Consider the following 24331-nt stretch of genomic DNA (forward strand, 5'->3'; position numbering starts at 1 on the left):
ATTACATGCTTAAAATGGCACATGAGCTTAAGTGCTTTCCTGAGCAAGGTCCTAGAAAAGCCATTTTTTTAATGCACATATGATAAAACTGGCACATCACAGGAATTTAAAAGAGAAAATAAATGTTTTTAATTTTTTTTTTCTTTCTTGTTTTGTAGGGGCACACATTTGTTCCTGTGGTGATTCATAGCTACCAATAATCTTCCACAGTCGTTGCCTTATCTACTGTTCTGGCATCTTCTGCTCTTGTTAGTAAACAGAAGAGAACTATTAAACTCAAAGCCAAGTACTTTTAATCTCAAGAGAGGGGCTTCGTACAGTATGTTCTGTACAAAACTGAAAGACTTGAAGATCACAGGAGAATGTCCTTTCTCCTTACTGACTCAAAGTCACTTTACTGAGGAACATGACAAGGACTGCACAGAAAACAGCTCTAGAGCAGCTTTGCCCATCTGCAAAGAAGTCCATGAAAAAGACACTCAAGGAACCCTTCCACAAAGGAAAACAAGCAGAAGTAGAGTGTACCTGCACACATTAACAGAAAGCATCTGCAAACTAATCTTTCCTGAGGTAAATAGATACTGCATAATAATAATACTTTAATAGCACTTAATTATAACTATTAAAAAAGCATTTTATGCCAGCCTTTAGATGTAAGCCTTCAGAAAGTTGTTTAGACTTCAAAGTTTGTGTTCTCATCTAGTTTAAATCCTCATTTCATCCTCTTCCATTCCTTCTGGATACAATTTTGCCACATCCCTTCCACTGTATTTGCCTATATTTTTGCCTTGTATTTGCAACCTTCTATTGATCATTTTAATTGTTCCTTTTAAATCCATGTATTTCTGTAGCAATTTGTTTACATAGAGATACAATTAGAGAAACTCTGCTTTGTTATCTATGTAAATTATGTGGTCACCTCATCAATTCACCTGAATCCATACTGTATGTATGTACATTAGTCATTATCACAAAAAATTAAAATAGCCTTTTTCAACTGCTATGATGCTAACCTCCTGCCACACTATTTTTAAAAACATTAATCTGTGTGTTTACCACAAAGGTATTCTTATGTCCCTGCTCAACTCAACTGAAAACAGCTACGGTGCATGCACAGTGGTTTGCTTGAGTGGAGATGAATACCATAGTTTGTCTCTGTAAAAAGAACATGAAAAATGCAGCTCCATAACATTCAACACTTGTGCTTGCCTCAAATTCTTTCGAAAATGTGAAGGAACTGACTGGTATATATTGGGACTACAAATGGCAAATGGCCAACTCTGTATACTCAATTAATTACAATTCTATTACTTGGACATTCAGTGTACCCTACTAAAAGTGCTGGATTTTTGTTAAATCTATTTGCCGATCTGTTTTTGCAACACTTCATCTATTACCCTTTTGCTAAATCTCTACATAATTCATTTTTGATAGACCCCTTTTTACCTCTGCTGTAGTTACACAGAAGAAATTAATCTCTTTAAATGTATAAAGGAAAGGACTTTTAACTCAATAATGAACTGGCAAAGCACCCTTTCTATGTTGTCATGATTGCTTTATTGCTTTTCTAGTATATAGTTGTTTGTGGGATTTTTAATGAAATAACTGGTATTTTTTTTCTTTAAAGACTGGTATAAATGTGTGCAGCTGCCTACTATATAATCATGATAGGCTAGTTCATCAGCTGGGTCAAAAGCTTGGTAAAGTCAAGGATATTATGACCATGTACCCCAGGAGCTACTGAAGTTCAAGGTTATTGTCACTGCTATTTACAGTTATTCAAGTCATATTCATTGGAACTTTGTCCAAGTATAGTAGTCTGTTCTCATGCTGATTTGGGGTCAAGACCTAAGCATCCTCCCAATCCTTGTTCTCCATAGAAGGGTTTTGCTTGTTTAAAAACATGTTTTTCATTGCTTAGATACAGTATAGTGCCTTACTTAACCATAAACAACTAACATCATGTTCTTTCCAATTGGAAACTCCAAAACAGGGGGCTGCATCATGACCCCGACTGATTCATGAACACCTCATGAAAACAGTGAGTTGTGCATGGAAGTCCAGGACATAGTGCATCCTGAATAACTTTTTATTAAATTTGAGATATAATGTAGTGCGTGTGATTGTTTTATTTGCTTCTTTGGGGGTTTACAGAAATACAGAGAACATTGTTTGGAGATAAGTAATTAATTGGATGGCGTTCCACTTACTGTACCACTTTACACACAGATGTAATTTACATTGTGTTCATATACCTGGTAGAACAGTTACTCAATTTAGATTTTTGCTTAGAAAAAGTCTCCAGAATATGGAGACAGAAATGCCTTTCTTTCACATGATATTTTCTTTGGGTGTTCAAACTTTCCTTTTGAAAATACAAAAAGTAAAAGATGCGTGGAACATGCTAGTTTCTTCAGGGAATGAGAACCAAAGAAAAGCCAGACCACAGCAATCCTCACAGCCAGACTCTATCACGGCAGTATAGTACCATTCTATGACCCTGTCTTTATGGGAAGTTCGGGTTTTGAATGATCAGAGACTACATACATAAGACAGCTTTACTGGCCCCAACAATTTGAAATATGCATGTTTGGAAAGTGTTGTACCTGCTCCTATTAGGAAATACAGAAAGGATATGGAACCATGGGATCAAGGCAAATTAAGGTAAATCTTCATGATGCTCTAAAGGGTCTTTTATTATGGAATCTTTTTACAAAGTTATCTACAGTGACTAGACTTTCATCAGGAGGGTATTTTGGTTTGCAGGATACATAGCCAAAATTCTTCTTTTTCTACAAATATGAAATAAATGGTTCTAACATTGTCTTGAAATGCTATAGCCTTGAAAACAGAAAAGGAGGTATTCTGAAGCAGGGAATGCTGTATTGATCTTTTATAGCTGCATTTGAAACTCTGTTACCTTTTGCAATTTCAATCTTGACACTTCTGAAAATTGCCCTGAAAAAAAATTTAACTCTTAATGTTCCAAGAAAAGTTACTAGGTAGAAAAGCCACTTTTTACTGTTTTGCTCTGGGCATAATGCAGAATATTACTGGCTTTTTCTGTTAGGAGAATATATTTTAAACTGAAAAGATTTCTTTCTACATTTTGCATCCATGGTAGGGTGGGGTTTTTTGGGGGGGACATGTAATAATAGAAAGTTGGGGTAAGATATACTTATTTCTTAGCAGCACTGTCTTTATTACCATCTGAGAACTCGGAGGTAAAGCATATCACTATATTTAAAATGCACCACCACTGGCACACATGAGCTTAAGGGGCTTAATTATAGTGGTTCTGGAGCTGGAGACGTCAACATCAACTAAACCACAAACACAGAAATGACATGCTGTTTCTAACAACTATACCATCTTGAAAAAAGGTGTTAGTCCCAAGGACAGCGAATTAATTATTCTCCTTATAAAAATGTTATTCATGTGATTAAATTTTCAGCAATGACATTTTAATCAACATACATTCTTTTCTTCCCCAGTTTGAAAGGCTAAATCTTGCACTTCAGAGAACACTTGCAAAACACAGAATAAAAGAAACCAGGTATGCATGTGTAACGGGATTGCAACTAACTTCACAGCAAAAATGTTTTGCAGACAGTTCATAAGGACTGGGGTGGTGACTGGGAATGAGGACTTCTGGAATCTGTTTTCAATTATCTTGACAAATATGTGTGTAACATTTCATGTAATGTAAGTTGATAATCATTTAGTTTATTTTTAAATATTCATGAATATTTAAATCACTCATAAAGTTGACTTAATGGGCAAATTTAGCCATTTGTGCAGGGAAACAGACAAGAACTTCGTTTAAAATGAGCAAGTGTTTTGGAGGAACTCAGAGGCTACTCAGGCATAGCTGGAAACGTAGATATGGTTGCATATGGATCTAGCCCCGTGTTTCTAAGATTTCAGGAAAAGAATTTTAAATGCAAATGATTAGTATTATACAAAAAATTTGGCTTCTGATACAGTGAACAATCATACGCTACAGATACTGACATACATGTTTTCACTGGGCTCACTTGGCTTCTGGTTTCTGTTTCTGAGGAACTCAGCTTGGTTTTCAGCACTCCTTAGTACTAATCCAATATTAATCATTTGAGGCTTGTAGGGAGTGAGAATTTCTTAGTGTTTCATTATACATTGAGGATTCAATTTATTGAATACATCTGAAAAAATAAGCCCCTCAGTTTAAATCTCCTTTCAAAAGCGGAGAAAAATAATGAAGTTGGAAGCTACACTGTTGCTCACTTTGATAATAAAAGATAATTACAATGTATCTTTTAAATTATACTTGGTATTTTCAGAGCACTTTACATGCATTGACTGAACCAAAGATAACTGGTCAGATGTGCATTGCAATTGCTGACTGGCTTATTGTTATGAATATTTTCCCTATCTTTAATTATGTGTTGCTTCTTGGAGTATTAGTTTGAAACAAAAAATTATTATGCTATTCTGAATGATGTAATAATGAACATGTAGAACAGATCTAAATGTCTATTGTTTTTGCATATAAATATAAGGTATTTCAAGTGAAGAAATTCAGAAAGCATGTATCAAAAGCTTATTGCTTATATGGAGGTTAATCTAAGCTACATGTCCTTCTCATCATTTTGGCTCTGACATTCAGGCTGACGTTTATTGACCTCAGAGACCTCAGAGGGCTGCAGTTTTGTGTCACAGAATCTGGATTACTTCCAATGAACAAGTAATTTGGAGTTAATAGTTGGTATTTCCTCTCAAAACAGAAATACCTTCTCACCTCTTTTGAATTTAAAGCAATGTAATTCCAATAAATGCTTCAATATAAATTCCAATCATATTTTACAATATGTTATGAAATATAGTTACGGCTTCAAGCAAAAAAACTGAACCAAACAAAAATAAGACTGTTGAAAACTAAGAGTTTTTAATCAATGACTGTCTATAGCATTTGGCCTCAATCCATAATCTAAGCTCAGACTATTAAAACTTTATCACAAATGCACAGGATAATCTAAGATCCTACCAAGAACCTATTTTGAATTAATGAAAAACTGCCTATTTGATCATCAAAACTTGGTCTGTACACATGAAAGACAGGGTAGGTAACTTCTGTTACTTGCTATTTTTACCATGTTTATCTTGACTTTTCAGGGGGTTTATTTATCTTTTTATGATCTTTACAGAAAAACTGGGGATAGAGAAGATTTTGAAAAAATAATCAGTGATCATGCTAATGCAGCAGGTAATGCCAGCTTGTTTAATAACAGGCCTATATAAAACATATAGAGATTATATATGTTATATGTATAAAATAATATATGTATATATAAATTAGTCTTGTTACTAAGAAATTATTTCCTCCATGTAAGGGTTGCAGTGATGCTGACAACACAGAGCCTGAACTGTGATCTCTGCAACGAACAGTTCAGAGTGTCAAAATTTGAGCTAGAGAGTTGAGTTTCTCAAGTCTGAGCTGTCATAGAATCATCCACCCCTAAGATCCAACATCTAGAGGGAGTTGTAACATACATCCAGTAATAAGTTACAGTTTTATACTCATGAAAAGCTGTTTGATCCTTTTCATCTTCTGAATGACTGTAGTCTGTCAGAAGAGAACTGCTGTAATTTGCAATACGGACCTCCCTAGTTACATCTGTAATAGTAAACTAACATTTCCAGGAACTGAATTGTGGTCTTCCATACACTTAAACTGTTAAGCTGGTCCTGGCACACGGTTGGCCTGTGACAGATAACACTTTTCCAAATGATTCCCAGTAACAGTTGGGGAGTTGGAACATTCCCAACAGTCAGTCTGCATGCAGCTATCCTGTTAAAACAAATTTACTAGCAAAGATGTGAGCTGTTCTGTGCCAATTGGCCTCAGTGCCCTGGAATATTGCTAGGGTCATTTCATTTATTGGATCAGGCATAGTACTTATATTTGCATGTGTACACAGATTCTATTTTATTCTTACTTTTTATTTTTATTTTAAGTTTTTAAATTCTTATTTTATTTCTTTATATCAAGCTAAGGGAATTGGGTTAAATCCTGTGCCAAAACATGCATTCATTCTGTCTACAAAGAACACTGAGTCTTGGACCTTTCCAAATTACAACCTACTGTCTCTCTGTTTTCCAGGCAACATGAGTATGTCTTTGGTTACAGCAGGACTCCTAAACGAGAAGGCCCTCAGGTGTCCATGCTGAATCAGGGAAGGGTGTTGCTAATTCAATTTGGTCTAGCATGAAAAAAAGTGGAGGCTAGCCTGAGATTCAGCGTGATGAGTGCAGTTCTGACTAAAATGTGGTTCCATGCAGGTGTTCCCGTGGAGTCTCTACGGGAATCTCTTGGTGAAGAGCTATTCAAAATATGCTATGAAGAGGATGAACACATATTAGGGGTTATTGGAGGAACCCTTAAGGACTTCTTGAACAGTTTCACTACTCTGCTGAAGCAGAGTGGCCACAGCCAAGAAGCAGGAAAAAAGGACAGACTTGAAGAAGCCTCCATATTATGCCTGGAGAAAGATCAGGACTTCTTAAACGTGTATTATTTCTTCCCTAAAAAAATCACGAGTCTTATTCTATCTGGTATTATTAAAGCAGCAGCTCATATTTTGTACGAAACTGAGGTGGAAGTGATGCTCATGCCTCCTTGTTTCCATAATGACTGCACTGAGTTTGCTAATCAGCCTTATTTGCTGTACTCTATACAAGTCAAAAGCACAAGACCTTCCTTATCTCCATGTAAACCACAGTCTTCACTTGTGATTCCTGCCTCTGTGTTCTGTAAGACTTTCCCATTTCATTTTATGTTTGACAAGGATATGTCAGTTCTTCAAATTGGAAATGGGATAAGAAGACTTTTGACCAGGAGAGACTTTCAAGCTAAGCCCAATTTTGAAGAGTATTTTGAAATTCTTACCCCCAAAGTAAGCTGCACTTTTAGTGGAATCATGACAATGCTAAATATGCAGTTTACTGTACGAGTCAGAAGACGGGATAATACTGATATGAAGTCATCCATGGTAAGAGACCTTTTATAACTATTACTTCTGTGAGGAATTTGTTTTCTTCAGATAGAGTTAAAATACCCACAAAACATGGTGCACTTTGCATCGTCTACCTCTCAACATGTAATACAACAGAATAATAATGTTTTATTGAGGGCACTCTAACGTAATTCAGATTCTGAAGCCAACATTCAGTCAAAACCCTGCTTTAGGACTTTTACACAAGTAGCTGACTGTTAACTTGATTTTATTAAAAAAAAATTGATATAATGAGATAAACTCATTAAACTGAGATAAAGCCAATGACATGCCATGCTGCTGAGAATAAGGGCATCTCCAACACAAAGACAGTGGCAGGGAAGCTTTACCAAAGTGCCCCTCAATCATCTGGAAACAACAGCTCTAGGGTTTGGGGAAAGAAGTAGACATTTCCTGTGCTCATTCAGCTTTTGGTATCTTTGGTATTTTGGTATCTTTGATATTCTGATGTTTTCATCAGATGCAATTGCCAAAGGTCCCACTTAGTTTCAGCTGATGGGATTACTTGCTATCTTTTCTGAAGCTGGGTCTCTGGCAAATGACCTGGGACATTGAATATTCAATGACTGCTTTTATTCATCACTGACCCCAGCTGAATTCCAGCTTATATACACCTGAAGCACTCGGGGATGAATTAACAATTCAGTCTCAACACTCCAAGAACTTAAATGAAGAATGGTAATAAAGGTTTCACCCACTTATTAATGAAGTGGGAAAAAATGTAGTACTGATTAGCTACTTCATCTCAGATCCATTTCAGCACTAGGCAACAGTTTCATGATTACAAGGGGTAGTAGACTCTGCTTTACTTTTGCATGTACTTACATATGTGTACGTCTATTAGAAAGTAACAGGTTTTCTTCAAAAAATGGTCTTTCAAAGCAATGTTAAGCAGAGCTCTGCAGCACCTTGCACATTACACAGCTAAATACCGAAGGGACATAAAAACACTTCACACAGAATATTTTGCTTTTTTAGATCATTAAAATGGGATATTTCTGCCATCTATGCCTTTAATTTTAAATTGCAGTGAGTATTGAACATAGTATGATAAAATTGAAGCAGATTTTCTCACTTTATCTTACAAAGAAAGTGGTGTATGAACTAAACACTAGTTAGTAGCAGAAATCCATAGGCCACTGTAGTCAGTAACATCAATATATAAAAAATTGCACAAAATTCTTCTTTTTGTTTTTCATTTCTTCCTAAGCTAAAACTGATACTGATACTCGGACATGATTAGGTGTTTATCCTTAAGTTGTGGTCTAACTTTTGTACCAGAAGGCTCAAGAAAAATAAACTTATTTGATGGCTCTATGATTTAGCACCCCATGTTTTCTCTTAAGCAACTAAATGAAAATGTAAGGACTATGGACCAGTCTGATTTTCCTACGTTTCAGCAAAATGTATTTTCTCTAAAACCTCTTGGTTCTAAACCATTGCCATGCATGTTTTGCATGAATTCTTGTTTCTTTAACTGTTTCAGGTAATGGATCTTAAAGGCCAAATGATCTATATTTTTGAATCCAGTGCCATCCTATTCTTGGGATCTCCGTGTGTGGACAGACTAGAAGATTTTACAGGACGTGGATTGTACCTCTCAGATATTCCCATTCACAATGCATTGAGAGATGTTGTTCTGATAGGAGAGCAGGCCAGAGCTCAGGATGGACTGAAGAAGAGGTTAGGAAAGCTAAAAGCAACCCTTGAGCAGGCCCATCAAGCCCTTGAAGAAGAAAAGAAGAAGACTGTAGATCTTCTGTTTTCAATTTTTCCTGGAGAGGTTGCTCAGCAGCTATGGCAGGGACAAGTTGTGCAAGCCAAGAAATTTAATAATGTCACAATGCTTTTCTCTGACATTGTTGGATTCACTGCCATCTGTTCCCAGTGCTCACCTATGCAGGTTATCACCATGCTTAATGAGCTTTATACTCGCTTTGATTACCAATGTGGAGAGCTAGATGTCTACAAGGTACACAATTTATTGCATTTCTGTGGGGTTCTGGGGCAGGAAAGGAAACTAAGACTAAGCGGGACAGAGGATAATAGAAGTCCAAAAAGTATTTTGCCCTAAACCTTCACTATAAGAAAGATGTATTAAGATAAATCACAAAACAGACAAAAAAATCAACAGAATCAGCCATTCATGCAGCCAAGAGAGAAACCCATCAAAACTTCAGAGTTAATTTAAAGAATTAATTTCAATGACAGTGCTGTGAATCTGGAGTAAATAGGTGTCTAAGGTAGCTATGGGTGCCTGACAGCAAGTGAGCAAGGAAAAGTATTTCAGCATCATGCCCAACAATAAATACAAGTTGTGCAATTTTTCCTTTTGAATGATACTGCAGGATTTGCCCAGGACTTAAATAATTTAGCAGGACAAATAAGACTCAGTCAGTATGTAGGTACAATTCTTACTGAAGCCACAGACTATTCTTTTATATCTCAAACAGTCTAACAGTAAGGAACAAATATGCCTGTTTTAGGTTGAGACTATTGGAGATGCCTACTGTGTCGCTGGAGGTTTACACAAAGAAAGTGAAACACATGCTGTCCAAATAGCATTGATGGCCCTGAAGATGATGGAGCTGTCAGATGAGGTGGTGTCTCCCCATGGAGAGCCTATCAAGGTCATATATTTTATTGTATTTTATATGGTTAAAGTGGACATTTTTGTTTGTTTAGTTGCTTTTGGGGTTTTTGTCTCAAGGAAATTTCACATCATTGCATTTACTCAGACAAGCTGGGGAATCAAGTGTGTATAGCTGGAGAAGCTGACCTATTTAGTTCTATGAAAGAGTTTTGTGGAGAGGTAACGATGAAACAGAGGTCTGAAAATCAACCCGAAAGACTTAAATGCAGTGAAATCAATAGGTGCACACTGACATGCTGCAGTTTTTGTCTCAGTAGCAATAAATTTGTCAGTGACATGAAATATTCTGTTACTGTTTTCTAATGAGGAGACTAATCCTCTCTCAGAATTAGACCCAATGAGAACATCTAAGACTTTTGAGGTAATAGGTATAAATATGAATCATCAAAGACATGTTCTGATTGCAGTAACCCACACATCTTTAAAAGATTCTGTTGCTGTTCTTGTTTTACAGTCAGACACTGAACCACTACCATAAGATAATGGTGTTAATGCTGTCAAAGCAACTGTTAGATTTGGTGGTAGTTATAATTATGGCTTCCTTTCAATGAGGACTTACACATGTACTGAACTTTTCGTGTCGGTTTACCTCTCACTGAGGAAAAAAGAGAAAGGCCTGTGTACCTGACAAATGATGTGGACCTTCTACTAAGTTGAAATGTCCTGGAATGGGATCTTACTATTTTTAATACAGGTGTCTCAGTTCATTATGTCTTTCAATTGCTCATTTTTAACATTTATCTGTTCATTTGTTCCTTTAGAAAACTTCAGGCTTCTTTGATTTGAGATTGAGGAATATTTGTATTCCAAGACATAGAAAATGGTTATTAAGAGGATTACACACTCTACATTTAGAATAGCAGTATTATATTATAAATAAATGTTTTTCTTTTTGTATTTCACAATATCAAATTAAATTACACTTAAAAAATCTGGAAACATCTTGACAATATTAAAACATGTTTATAATTTCCATGCCAGTGCTACCTCTGTAATTTTGAATGAGGAATGCTATTACGTTTTAAAAAGTAATTTTAAAATAGGGAGAAAAAAATTGTATTTTATAAGTACCTACTAGAAGCTTCTTAGAAGAAAAATGAATCTTTCTATTTTTAATGAAAGCATGCATCTATTTTAATGAAATGTGTCATGAAAGCATTGGCTGTTTTGCAAAGCAACAAATATGTCACACAGTCTACTGTCATTGTCATTCTCAAACAAAAAGGTGTGACTGCAAACCGCTTACTTTAAATCATACTTGTATATCCATGTACATATTTCAGCCATCTTTGCTGTGTAGGTAGATTTTGCTTTTGTTGCAGGCTTTTCTGCTTTTACACTCAAAATTAGAAATTGTGACTTCTTCATAATATGATATTCACTTGATATGTAAAGAGCAGCACACACAGTAGATACACAAGCTTCCCGACATCATGGTGTTAGGGTGTCAGAGTGCTATTCCAAAGAAAACATGTCTACACATGTATAATGCACATAAGAAAAAGAACACACCTCTAAAAAAAAAAGGAACATAGAAAGCAGCACTAGCTAAGCAAAACTCAAAAATCTGAGTATGAGTTACAAAGAAGAGGTATCAAAATATTTCAAATGCTGTATAATTTGATTAATAATCAAAATTCTGTACTCTGGGATTGGGATTTACTCTATGTGCAACCTTGTCAATAGAGTTCAGTTGGAACTACAGCATATACATACTATCTTTGCTATTCCCTAAAACTTGTCTTCTACCTTAACAGCAAAGCAAGTACTGTTCATTAACTGTCACCAGTCCAACAACATGGTGTCAGGTAATTCCTCCCAGGAAACAATCCAAGTGTCATAGTAACTCCTGCTGATGTTTCTAGATCAATTTACTGCCACAGAGACCAGCGTTATCACAGTCATATCAGATGAAGGGTTACTTACTATAAATGCAAAGCAAGGTAAACTTCAGCTAGTTTCCTCTCCACGAGCAGTGATGACCAGAATACAGATATTTTACGGAGACTGTACTAACTCAATTTATATCAGTAGCTCATTATTTCTTTTTTTTTTTTTTAAGTAGAGGAAGAATATATAAAACTGACTTTAACCATTTTATTTTACTTAATGCTGTTTTCTGTCTTTTATTTAAAGATGCGTATTGGCCTTCATTCTGGATCTGTCTTTGCTGGAGTTGTTGGGGTTAAAATGCCTCGTTATTGCCTTTTTGGAAATAATGTAACCCTTGCCAATAAGTTTGAATCTTGCAGTATACCTAGAAAAATAAATGTCAGCCCAACAACTTACAGGTACAGTGCTTCATATCTGTAAAATGTCCACCTGAAGTAGTTACCGTTCATTACCTTCCTATTCTTTTTTTTTCCCCCTCTGAAGTACTGCTGTTTATTTTCCTTTTTCTCTTTTTATCTGACGGCTCATGAATGCACCATGGTTATTTTAGTCAGAATGCAACCAGCAGCAGCAAGAAAAATGAAGCAGAACAGCTGATATCTATTTTTCAGATGTTACATTTAAAATAAATGGACTGTCTGGGCCAATTTTCCTTCTTACCCTGCAGCTGTATACCTCTTGTGTTTCTTTTTTTTTCTTTTCTCATATAGTTGGCTCCTCTTTGAGCTATGTGGCTTTCTGTGTGAACTGGATGCCAAACTGGCTGCAGGTGCCCTTGAAAATAACAACCTAACTAAAGAATTGTTAAACATCACCCTACATATCTTCATTCTCTTTTGGTTAGGGAAGATTAATGAATAGGTTGCAGTGAAACAACCATGCCAGCGTTTAGTTTATACAGGTCTTGATCCCAACTCAGTTTAAACCTTTTAGTATGGAACATGGGCTGTACTATTTATCCACTCAGATCAGACATTTTTAGTAATGTGTACTGTGTGATTATGCAGACAGCTAGCAGGCTCTCCCATGGGAAATACACCATATTTCCTTTGTCCTCCAAACCTAATACTCTCTCTGTATTATCTCTTTAATTGCACTTAAAAATCACCTTGCAACATGTTCATGGCCAAGTAACACCATCTTATAGGTGGCAGGCAAAATAGTAGGAAACTGTTTTGAATTTGGATGGTAACAACAGTATACATCTCAACTCCAGGTCCAGGTCTGAATTTTATGCCACTGAGCTGGTAGAGACTATTGTTTCTTCCAGAGTCGTCGAAAGTTTTATAAGAATGAACTGCAGAGGGTGAATCTACTAGTAGAAAGTGATATGCCTGGCTGGGTAAAATAACCAGAAATACGGATATAAATTACTTTTTCCTTTTAAGGAAGCTCTGCTACCCTCACTGTAGCCTGGACAGTCAGTTGTTCCTACTGAGCTGGTACCCGCTGCCATATATCTGATAATGCCTTGTGGCAAGGTGCTGTGTCCAATGTCAGACAGAGAATTTGGCACAGGATCCTGACATCCCCTGCAGTATGGGCAATGTGACTTACAGGGTGCCAAGCTTTAGATCATCTCATATAGGTGATTTAGATAAAAGTAGCACAGGTATTAGGGCACACAGTAAGTAACCTTTTTGTTCATGCACTCTAAACAAATATAGAGATAGCATTAGCATCGCCAGTGCTTATGTATGTCAGAAGAACAGTGCTGGCCAACGGTGATTTTTTTTTTTCCATATCCATATGGAAAATAATTTTGAATGATACTGATTACAGTCTTTTCTTAAAACCATTAGACACTTCGTCCACACAAGACTTGCCTATAACTTGTGGCATAAGTAGGTTTCTGCATGGCTCTGTATTCATCTCAAGAATATCTGAAATGAGTATACTGTTGGAAAAAAAAAAATAGAATTAATTCTCTGAGTGCCTAGAAAATAGGCAATTTGATTAGAGGGTTGTCGTGGTTTAGCCCCAGCCAGCAACTAAGCACCACACAGCCGCTCGCTCACTCCCCCTACCCCGATGGGATGGGGGAGAGAATCGGAGGAGTAAGAGTGAGAAACACTCCTGGGTTGAGATAAGAACAGTTTAATAATTGAAATAAAGTAAAATAGTAATGCTAATAGTAACAGTATAATAATGATAATAATAATAATGATACACAAAGCAAGTGATGCACAATGCAATTGCTCACCACCCGCCGACCGATACCCAGACAGTTCCCGAGCAGCGATCGCTGCTCCCTGGCCACCCCCCCCAGTTTCTATACTGAGCATGACGTCATATGGTATGGAATAGCCCTTTGGTCAGTTTGGATCAACTATTCTGGCTGTGCCCCCTCCCAGTTTCTTGTGCGCCTGGCAGAGCATGGGAAGCTGAAAAAGTCCTTGACTAGCATAAGCAGTACTCAGCAACAACTAAAACATTGGTGTGTTATCAACATTCTTCTCCTACTAAATCCAAAACACAGCACTATGCCTGCTGCTAGGAAGAAAATTAACTCTATCCCAGCCGAAACCAGGACAAGGGTAAACTTATAATTGTTGTGGTATGTTTGTTTCTTTTCCCTGAGTGAATGACGTGTTAACTCCTTTTTGTTTAGTTTTTTTCTTTTTGATTTGTACACAAATTCTAAACACATACTGGTAACATTATGGCACCTTGCACAACTCCTGTATATTGCAATAATTGTTTGGAAGCTTAGATACCAGTCACCAGTATTTATCCCTAAGGATTAGCAATCTGTGTTTCAGATATAGAAGACTACTGGGTTTAGAGGACACATGTGAAAAAGCAAAATTATTAGAATTAGTAAGAGGATCTCAATAGTTTAGTTAATAAGCTTTTCAGTATTTCATTAGTTAAAACATTAATTATGGTGCCAGTTTCATGTGCAAATCTGAGATAGTTTTCAGTACTAAATAATTTTTGAAAATATTTACAACAACCAGCACCTACATGCAAAACATTGACAAGACAAAAAAAGAGACAATCCTGCTGTTTGCACTGGTACACAAGTTAATAGGTTATCAAGGTTACCAAACAACCACTATTTTTTTTTTATATTTTCAGTAGATAACATATAAATATTAAATTAGAGTCTGCCCTGCCATACATGAAGAATTATTGAATGTCTGTACTTGTAACTATTAGTGACTGATTCATTTTTAATCAAGACGATTCATTTTTGTTCTAGGTTGTTAAAGGAATACCCAGGTTTTGTGTTCACACCTCGTTCAAGAGAAGAGCTTCCACCAAATTTTCCCAGTGATATCCCTGGAATTTGCTATTTTCTGGATTCTTATATTCAAGGAACAAACTCACAGACTTGGTTTCAAAAGAGAGATTTGGGAGATGGCAATGCCAATTTTTTGGGTGAGGAAACAGGGATAGACTAAATTGTACATTCACAAGCATATAGAATAAATTTATAAATATTTTGGGTTTTGTATAAATTGAAAATTTTTAAAAATGTATGAAACACGAAAGCACTTTAGATTGTTAACACCTGAAAGCCAGTATTAAAATTTCAGGAAGTATGTCACTGACTACTTTTTATTTTTCCTTTGCATAAGGAACATAGTCACTAAAATAATGTTGCAACTTCACTGTTGAAAATGCTACTAAAAACTACATTTTCCCTGTGGTAATTTGTAAGTGCTATGTAACAACTCTCTCAGTTCTCTCTGTGCCGAGAATTCTAGATGTATTGTACATGCAGTGTGTCAGGAAATGTAATGTGCAAGTGATGCAGCCACATGCAGTGTTGTGAGCTGGTGCTTATCAATGACTATTAAAATATATTTTCTTAGTGATTCTGTAAGAAAATATCCATTAAAATATTGTCATTGCTTTCACATACTCCTTCCAAGTGCATCATTTGGGCCCCATCCTAGAAGCTGCTGACCATCTTCTAACACTGACTGGAGTCAACTTGTTGAGGGTGCTCAGCATCTACTGGATCAGGCTAATTGTAGCTAATACACATATACATAGCAGAGTTTGCTGCTTACTGTTTCATGAACTTTATTTTGTGTATAAAATGAATATAGATTAAACCACTGTATAATCACATACTAAAGTCTCTGTAATCATCAAACAATATTTTAGTTCTTGGGGTTTTTAAAATACTTTACAAAAAATAATAATATCCACTTGCTATTATGTATTAGAGCAATAAATGTTTTCTTTTTGTTGTCATTTAAGTTTGAAATGTTTTGAAAGAAGTGTAATAAAACATTCTTTGGAGTGTTTGCTTAGAAAGGAAATTCCAGTCAGACTGTATAAAATGGAACAGAAGCACACCGGTTTAAAGCTGTGATCCTTATTCAAGGACAGCAATGTGGGTACGACATATTATTGGAATGCCTATGGTACAGTCACTTTAAAGTTGCCAGGGGAATCTACAGGTAAACAGAAATTATTTAAGACACAAATATGAAGTATTACTATTACTACAGTACGAGCTTTTCTATTGTGGATGGTAGAACATGAGTGGAAAAATCTCAAGGGTGTCTAGAAATGGCAGGATAGAGTTTTATGAGCCCTGAGTTTAGGATTTTGCCTCTCTCACTAGGAGATCCATTTGCACAGAAATTTCTCCGTGCTACACAGTTTGATCCCAGGTGCAGGCTGGAGAACTGCACTGCTTACACACATACAAATATTTCCAGTAGTATCAAATATTATTAGTTATTATTCTGACCTTTTAAAGTCTTGGGTTTTGGCATATCAAGCCATAAAAGTCTTTCTTCAAGCTACTTGCCACTGAATCGGATTTTGCTCTCTGAATATTTACAGGGAGTAATTACATTAGACTATGGTGCCATTCCGTTCATTTTCTGAACTTGACTGGTTTATTCTGAAGCTCGATATACTGTTTTATCCTACTATTTTGCAGTAGAAATTCATATAGAACATGAACCATCAGAACCTTGAGAAAAAATCCTTATAAGGGACTAGCACTAAGAACATTTTAAAAGCATATTTTAATTCAGATTTCCTGTAAGCAGCATTTGAACAAAACTTGAAACATTGAATCCTGCTATTGCTTGAGGTCTCCTGTATCCATCCAAGATGCTTAGAAATAATTCAGTGACACAAAAATGGAACCTGAAGGTCTCTCTCTCTATTATGTATACATACATCTCTCTCTTGCACATGCCATATATACACACACATGTATACAAGCAAACATACTTGTAACATATTTAACAGCAGTGTTTCAAGGAAACAAAAACTATGCAAATCTTGGCGACTGATCTTTGCAGTATTATTTTGGTCAGAAAATTCTGTTCTATTGACATAAATACCCAGGGTCTAGTAGCAGTCCCATGTGGGTGCTCCTGGATTTGAAAATGCAGGAGTATTTGATGACTGACTCTTCAGTAGGCTCATTATATTAAGCCAGTAATGACTAAAGTCAGTAGGAATCTATCCATCCCTGGCACCTGTTGAATGTTAAAAAACAAACAGGCTTTTAAATAAAAAGCCTCTCTTTCTCCTTATCTACCAAATGGGAGGGACTCTAAGGAGTGAATTTCCTTTTGTCCCTAGGAAAGAACTATTGCTGGACTGGATGATGGCCATTCTCAAAGCCAGGTTTCATACAGATCTCTCATTCAGTAGGATGTTCATCATGGCAGTTCCTGACACCTTCCTAAGTGTATCTCTGTAAAATAAAATGTGCCCTACGCCAAAGTTCTTCTTACAGATCAAATTAATCTTCCAGCATTACTTTTTATAACTCTCTATTTTGAGTACACCCTAGGCTACATTACCAGCTGGGACAGAATTGCTGTAGAATTCCTTTTTACGTCACTAACTTTTTTTCTGAAAAGTTCAAAACATTTCCATGTCTACTTCAGCATTAGTACAGAGAAGAATCCTGATAAGGCGCTTAAGTGTACACACAAAGCAATATGCTTGAATCTCAGTGAATTAAATAGGATTTAGGCATGTATTTCAAACAATGATTCAAGGAAGTGTTTTAAAATGTACTTGTGTTCAGACCTGTTCTGCAAAAAAACACACAAGTCCGTCGTTAGCTTTAAGCATAACTTAAGAATGTAGGTCTCACTGAAGCCATTCCTCTGTTTAAGGTTTTTGCTGAATTAATATGTATTTAATAAGGGACAATTATTTTTAACTAATCTTTTCACTTAGATCTTAAATAGTCCTTTCACTTTTTAACTAATGTTTTCACTTAAATTAAAGCCAAAGGAAAAAAAGGAATCAGAAAGCCAATAAGCAAATTGTTGAGATAAACAAAAGGAAGGCAATTTAACTGATATAATACTGGGAGATTTTGCAAGGAAATAAAACAGTTGTTTTTAAGCTGATGTCTTGTACAGTATTATGTTGTATGATATTGTGAGTCTTCAGAGACTATGCAATGCTATTTATATAACTATACAAATACTTAGTATTATGTCCAGAAACAGTTCTGTTACTGTGTGAATTTTTATTTTATTAGTTCATGAAGATTCTGTGGGGCTGATTCCTGTCCACATTTACACCATGTGATGGAAGGTGCATTTTTATCGCACTGCGATTTCTTTGCCAAAGAGGTGTAAATGGCCCTTGAAATAAATAAAAAGTGGGTCCTTTGAATCTTAACAGTGACATAGCTAAAGTAAAAGCTATAGTTAAATAATTCAACTAATTTTATTTCATTCAGGCAAGACCTGATAACATTTCAGGGAGATGTTGGAAAAAAACTTCTCATTGCTGGTGTCAGAGGAAGTGCAATTAGAGTAGAGCTGATGTTTTCCTTCTCTCTGAACTACTGTGCAAAAACAAAGCAAACGAACTCAAAGAAACTGACAAAACAGTGAAGTGCGCCCACAGTTGAGCCCCAGGACAGATCTACTTTTTCCTGTGAAATCTTACAAAGGAAGAATTCAGAACTCCCCCAAACCCTGTTTATTTCTCCCATCATTTGCTTTTGCATTCTCTGCAGAAACAACTGCAACAGATAGCACAGGAGGCAAAATCAGTATTTCCAGCTGAAAGCCATCAGAATTGAGGGGAATTTCTCTTGAATCTTGGCAAGGGGACCGTTTTTCAAACCCCACCCATCCTATAACCTAGCCACTCTAGCTGCTACTATTCTTCATGCCGGCTCATTGTTCTGCAAAAGCAGTGGAAGGGGAGTTTTTGTTTCCTGCAACAGCAATAATTTTTTGTGGCTATTTGCCATATGGTGTACCAGGGACTGTGTTGCTTTCAAAGCCCTGCTCCAGCTTATCAGAATTCAGCTTGGCAGGAACCAAATTTAACTTTGACGCTGTTTCTGAAATGAAAGCTAGGACTTTCTTTTCTACCTCTAAAGTCTGCAAGATGTGTGCCACAACAGCCTTTAGAGATATCTAAAACCATCTCTGATGGTATGGCTGCTCACAACAGCATAGGAAGGAAATAATCAGATATAACCTTTTTTTTCCCCATCTAATTTCCCAATCCCATTTGCATGAGTTCACTGGCAGTCCTTTTATGCAGAGCAAAGGAAGAGAGTAAAACTCACTGTCTTATGTTACTCAGTATTGCTCTGATACTGAAACACAAATAAAAGATGGAAGATAATCAATGGTTCTGGAACCTCTGCTACATCCAGATGCAATGGTTTAGAGATATGTACTCTCCTGAGCACAAACAGTAGGATCTGAATGTTAAATATGCAGTTAGGCTGGAGAACCAGTCAGAGAAATAATAAACTGTGAAAGAATCTAAGACAAAGTAAACAACCTTATAAAGTTGTGTGTCTCATCTGCTTCAGCAGATTTTTGATGCTGACAGTAAAGTTCAGCCAGTGATTTCCTAATATAAATGGAAATGAGCACATTGCTTTGCAGCTCGATTATAAGGCCTCCTTTGAAGATCTGTGCTGAAGTTGTTTCCCATCTTCTGAGCAGTACAAAGTTACAAATTCCTGTGCCACTACACCAACAAATGCCATGTTTCTATGAGTATCCTGCACAGACAGCATGTAATGGGAAATAACCTAGAGCAATATATGCACTAACATCCAAAGGATGTGAAAAGGGCAGATTAAGTCATAGGTACACTTCCACTCTTCTGATTTTTTCAGCCCAAACAAAACCTGCCAAAGAAATATTGAGGATGATAACATTCCCAGGAGCTTTGGACTACAAGCCTATGAAAATCAACAGGAGTCTTTCCACTGACTGCAGAAGGTGTTAGGGAAGATTTTGACATATGACTAGTTTGCTCTACATTGCTAAGATTACATTCCTCTTACAGCAGGATGCAACAGAGCCCTCAGAGTTTCTCAGATCTACACAGGTTATTGCATTATAGAACATCATTGACATATTGAGGGCTGCTTCAGTCATAGCTTGTCAATACCAGTATTGGAAAATGAATGTAACGGTATAGTGAAATAGTGTACGGTGGTACAGTAGAAATAATGAATCTTGCTGAAGTGATCTTAAAAAAAAAGCATATTTCTGCACTTGAGAAGCATTATTATGACAATCCCAAATGTCAAGTCTCAGACCATTATGATTTGAAACAGATAACTAGAAAATACCCATAATTCAGTTTGATGTCAGTAAAGTAACTCCATCCTCAGTAAGTGAAATCCAGCAATACCATATAAGGCAGCATTTTATTCAGGATTACAATAACAATATAAACTGTAAGAGCAAAGTCCAAAGTAAAAAATGCCACTTATTAAAATATTTTCTTTGTTTTGTAGTGCTTGTGTATTAATGCAAACCATATTGAACTGAATGTAGATGTTCTCGGCCAGCTAGTGGTTTTCCCAAAGTTATCGTGTCAGCAACTGCCCTTTCATACAGCATAAAAGGATCCTATGCTACTTTTTGCTTTCATGGATTTCAACAAGAATTTGCACATAAAGTTAGCATCTCAAAACAGGAAAAAACATGTATACCACCACTTAACATGTACAGCAGTTGTTTTTCTCCCGTAATCACTGACTGCAACTCTTTTGGCTTTCTGATGGCCAGCACAGGAAACTCCTCCTGAGAAACATGTTCCGGGGGACACAAAGTGGAGAAGCTGCCTTGTAGGATTTCAGTTACAGAAAACACTTTCTAAAAGGCTCCTTTCACACCAGCATTCCATCCCATGCACACCCCAGTTGTGGCTAGTGCCACAGCTACCCTCCCACTCCTGAATACCAAAAAGCAGCTGGGTAGTGGGTCATGAGCTGTACCTAGTTCATGAGGGTCCCGAATGGGAATGAGATTGCATGCTATAGTGAGTAAGGTGCAGGCTTTATGGAAGGGCGTCACAGTCCACATGGTTGCGTGATGTGCGTAATGCATGGGACCTAACAGTCCTGATACTGATAGGGTTGGGCCTTGAAAACACAGGCCAGTATTAACAACTTAGTCTGACACGTAGTTTACCTTGTTGACTTAGAACCTTTCCTTCAGCTGAAACCAAATCTTGCCTACGACCTCCCAGGTAGTCTTGATTCAGCAGGCATCTGGAATGGAGCCCTCTCAGGCAACCACTTGGTTGAATTCTTTAATTCAGCATCTTCCATACTTTTAAAAGGGGATCCCTGTTTTAGAAAAGTAAATCAATCATTGCCTGCTTTAACTCTGCCTGTGCTGTTTCCAGTTCACATTTTACAAATCTCACCTCAGGTGCTAGAACTTCCACTTGTATTACAAAGGCTTAATCACGAGAACAGCCTGCAAATGCTGGCAAAACCTACCAGGCCTGAACCAAATCAGAAGAAAGGCAATTTCACAATTGTCTAAAGCAATTTTGACCTTTGCAGATATCAGCACTTTTGAAAAAGTGTCACTCAGGTACACAAAATTGCCAGGATAATCTACTTTCCAAAAACTGTATCAAAAAAGAATTTTATGTAACCTCTCTAGTATCATTTTATGAGCATGAGGGTTTACCACATATACAAACTGAGCAAGTGGATTCCCTTGAAACTTATGAAGAATGGGGATGTTGTTAACACTGATTCTCAGTCCAGTCTTATTGTTTCCTGCCCGGGATGTGCTGTCAGGACTTCCTTGACATTTTGTAGCCTCAAAACTGTTTTATAGGTGTGTGAGGAGAAAGACTACACAACATCAGAGGGCAAAACTCCCAAGTATTGTCTTAGATCTTCCAGTAGTGTAGATGCACTGCCACCCGTAGGCACACAAAGATTACAAAGGGCATGCAACTACAACATTTGTATTGTAGGGTATGTTTTCCCATTTTCCCAAAACTTCCTTCCTAAGAAATAGGAAAAGTAGCTGGTGACCTGATGTACTCAAATCCTAGTTAGCTGGCGAGAAGCTGACCCTCCTCAGCTGTAGGGAAACGTAGCCTTTTGTCTGGTTACAACAGCATGATTTATTACATCATCTCTGTTGCCAGTTTCCTGGAGATTGAAGAGATTCTTAGAGATTTGCATCTCTTCAGTTTTTGTTTGGTTTTCTACACAGATATCTTTAGGCAGTAGTTTGGTTATTTTTTCTAAAAATTTTCTTTCCTCCCTTCATTAGCATATTATTTGTATGGTTTTAACTGGTTATATTGAAACTATTGAGTTAGTTTTCCCAGTAGATTTGGAATGTGTTAAACTAAGTAGAATTGATTATTAAGCCTACGTGACCTAAAAGCTGGGTTTCCCTCTACTGTTCTTGGAATGCCTACTGAAATGACGTTTGCCAAATTGCTAATGGCTATCCACCTGTAATTTGTCTCCTCACTTACTAGCAATTTTAACAGATCTTAACACAGATTCAAATAGATGAGATTTCAAAAGATTTTAAATGCTGTCACTTGTTAACTTACTTACATGGAAGTTCCAATACACATACTCCATTTTGGGGGTTTTTAAATTTTTTTTTCATGACGTACGCGAACAGTTAAAATTTTAAACTTATTTTGTACTATCTGACTAAGGACTGAACTTTGCAATTTTACTTACATCTAGAATCCATCTGGATCAATTAGCCTCTATGGTTCTGCTGACTTCATGCAGCAAGGTTTCTACCCACGAGTTACTACAGGAGTAGCCCATCAAGTGTTCATCCTATAATCCTCCTAGATAATCTCATTATCTCTTGAATATATTTTGATTCTTTTTAAGCAAGGAAAAAAAAAAATCAGTTAGCCCTCTTAGGATTTTTATTTCATACACTGAGGCCAGATCTTTAGATGGTACAAGGGGCTTTAAAATAAATGGGTTTTTCAAGTGCTGCACTATCTTTTTTGTTCCATTTATATGACAACATATGACGACAGCGTGTTATTGCTGAACTGTCCTTGGCATGTTGTCAGCAATCCTCTGCTCAAATACTCCTGTTGTAAGAGTCACACCTTACTCGGAGAACCCTTTGTGAATCCGTATGTAGCAGGTTAGTGATACACTGCAGTGTTTATTCACGTTGGCTGCTGACAAGGACTCAACACCACAACAAAAACATTACTGAAAGCAGTGACTTTTATGCTTTTATCTTCACTAGCCTTTGAAAAATGAATGCGCGGAAAACAGAAACATCTGTGATCATTTTTCCCCTCGGATTCTTCACTTTTTAGGGGGCGTTATCTGCCTAAAAAGTGAAGTGGTTGCATTGGGGTACAAAACTGAGGAAGCATTTCGGTTCCTGCGGAGGCGACCGCTGCACAGGGCACCGAGACCAGCGCCCACCTTGCCCTGCAGGCGCCTACCGAAGCGCTGGGAACCCGCCAGGCACTTCGATGGATCTCCTGACCCAGCGTCAGGTGGGCCCCAACGACTCCAGCGGGAGAAAAGCATTTGGAAAATCCTTTTTGATGCGTGGGAAACCGTGCGACAGACGCTCGCAGGGTTCCCCGCTGCGGCGAACATCGGGGAACACAAACCCGAGAGGGACGTATATGTATTTCCGAGGCCTGTCCCTCCGCCCCTCCCCTCCGCCGCGCACGCCGGCCTCAGGCGACAGCAAACGCTGTTACCCCGCCGACCGCCGCCGCCCCAGCACCTGAGGAGGAGCAGGGCGAGCCGCAGACCTGGCAGTGTGCACAGGGAACACACCCAGCTCCCAGGGCAGCCGGTCCGGCCCGCACCCTCCAGCTCCCCGCCGGGCGAAGGCAGCGGCGCCCCAGGCCGCTCCGCGAAGGGCTGCTGCCCGCGGCCCCCGCGCCCGCCGCTCCCACGTCCCCCCCGCCGCGCCGCCGCATCCCCCGGCCACCCTCGGTCCCGCCTCCGCCTCTGATTGGAGGAGAGCACGGCGGCCGCGCCCGCCATTGGATACTAGAGCAGCGGCCGCGCTTGCCATTGGCTGTCGGTGGGTGCCACTCGGAGCGGCGGCGGCGGCTGAGGGAGGTGGTGAGGCGATCGGGACCGATCTCCTGCTCCGCGGCGGGGTGGCGGCGGCGGCGGCACCACCATGGTGAGCTCCGCCGGGCCGCCCTCCCTACCCGGGGGACCGGGGCTGACGGAGGACGTCCGGTCCGGTCCGGTCTGCCCGGGCCCATGGTGGGAGGGAAGAGGCTGAATCCGCTTGGGAAGAGGGAACCGTGAGGGGAGCCGGGCCCCAGCCCTTTGTTTTTGGGGGGAGACGGGGGGGTGTTTCGGAGAGGTTGCTTCTCGCCGGGGTGCCCGGCAGCGGGATGGGATGGGATGGGATGGGATGGGATGGGATGGGATGGGATGCTGCGGGGCGGCGGAAGGGGCTCCCCCGCCCGGTGCCTGACCGTGCCGCCGCCTCGCCCTGCCCCGCAGTACGGC

General features: G+C 38.3%; 1 protein-coding gene across 2 annotated transcripts; it reads left to right on the forward strand.

The window, feature by feature from the left end:
- Positions 1-321: 321 nt before the first annotated feature.
- On the forward strand, positions 322-15008 carry GUCY1A1 (guanylate cyclase 1 soluble subunit alpha 1). 2 transcript variants are annotated; one of them, XM_075709313.1, is made up of 8 exons: positions 322-570; positions 3495-3556; positions 5187-5250; positions 6828-7031; positions 8542-9027; positions 9542-9685; positions 11845-11999; positions 14807-15008. In XM_075709313.1, exons 1-8 carry the CDS (start codon positions 322-324, stop codon positions 15006-15008), a joined length of 1566 nt encoding a protein of 521 aa, XP_075565428.1. The 2 variants fall into 2 exon arrangements, with proteins under 2 accessions (XP_075565428.1, XP_009476118.1); XM_009477843.2 differs by having other exon boundaries at positions 5187-5245; positions 6322-7031.
- The last annotated feature ends 9323 nt before the right edge of the window (positions 15009-24331 follow it).

This window comes from Pelecanus crispus, chromosome 4 (genome assembly GCF_030463565.1).
Source record: "Pelecanus crispus isolate bPelCri1 chromosome 4, bPelCri1.pri, whole genome shotgun sequence".
Taxonomy (NCBI): domain Eukaryota; kingdom Metazoa; phylum Chordata; class Aves; order Pelecaniformes; family Pelecanidae; genus Pelecanus; species Pelecanus crispus.

Excerpts from the sequence above, each read along its gene's own strand:
- GUCY1A1 (XM_009477843.2), top strand. The coding sequence starts at position 322 with ATGTTCTGTACAAAACTGAAAGACTTGAAGATCACAGGAGAATGTCCT. Across the intron at positions 3,557-5,186 it reads CACAGAATAAAAGAAACCAG|AAAAACTGGGGATAGAGAAG; the intron begins GTATGCATGTGT and ends TGATCTTTACAG. Across the intron at positions 5,246-6,321 it reads TGATCATGCTAATGCAGCAG|GTGTTCCCGTGGAGTCTCTA; the intron begins GTAATGCCAGCT and ends GGTTCCATGCAG.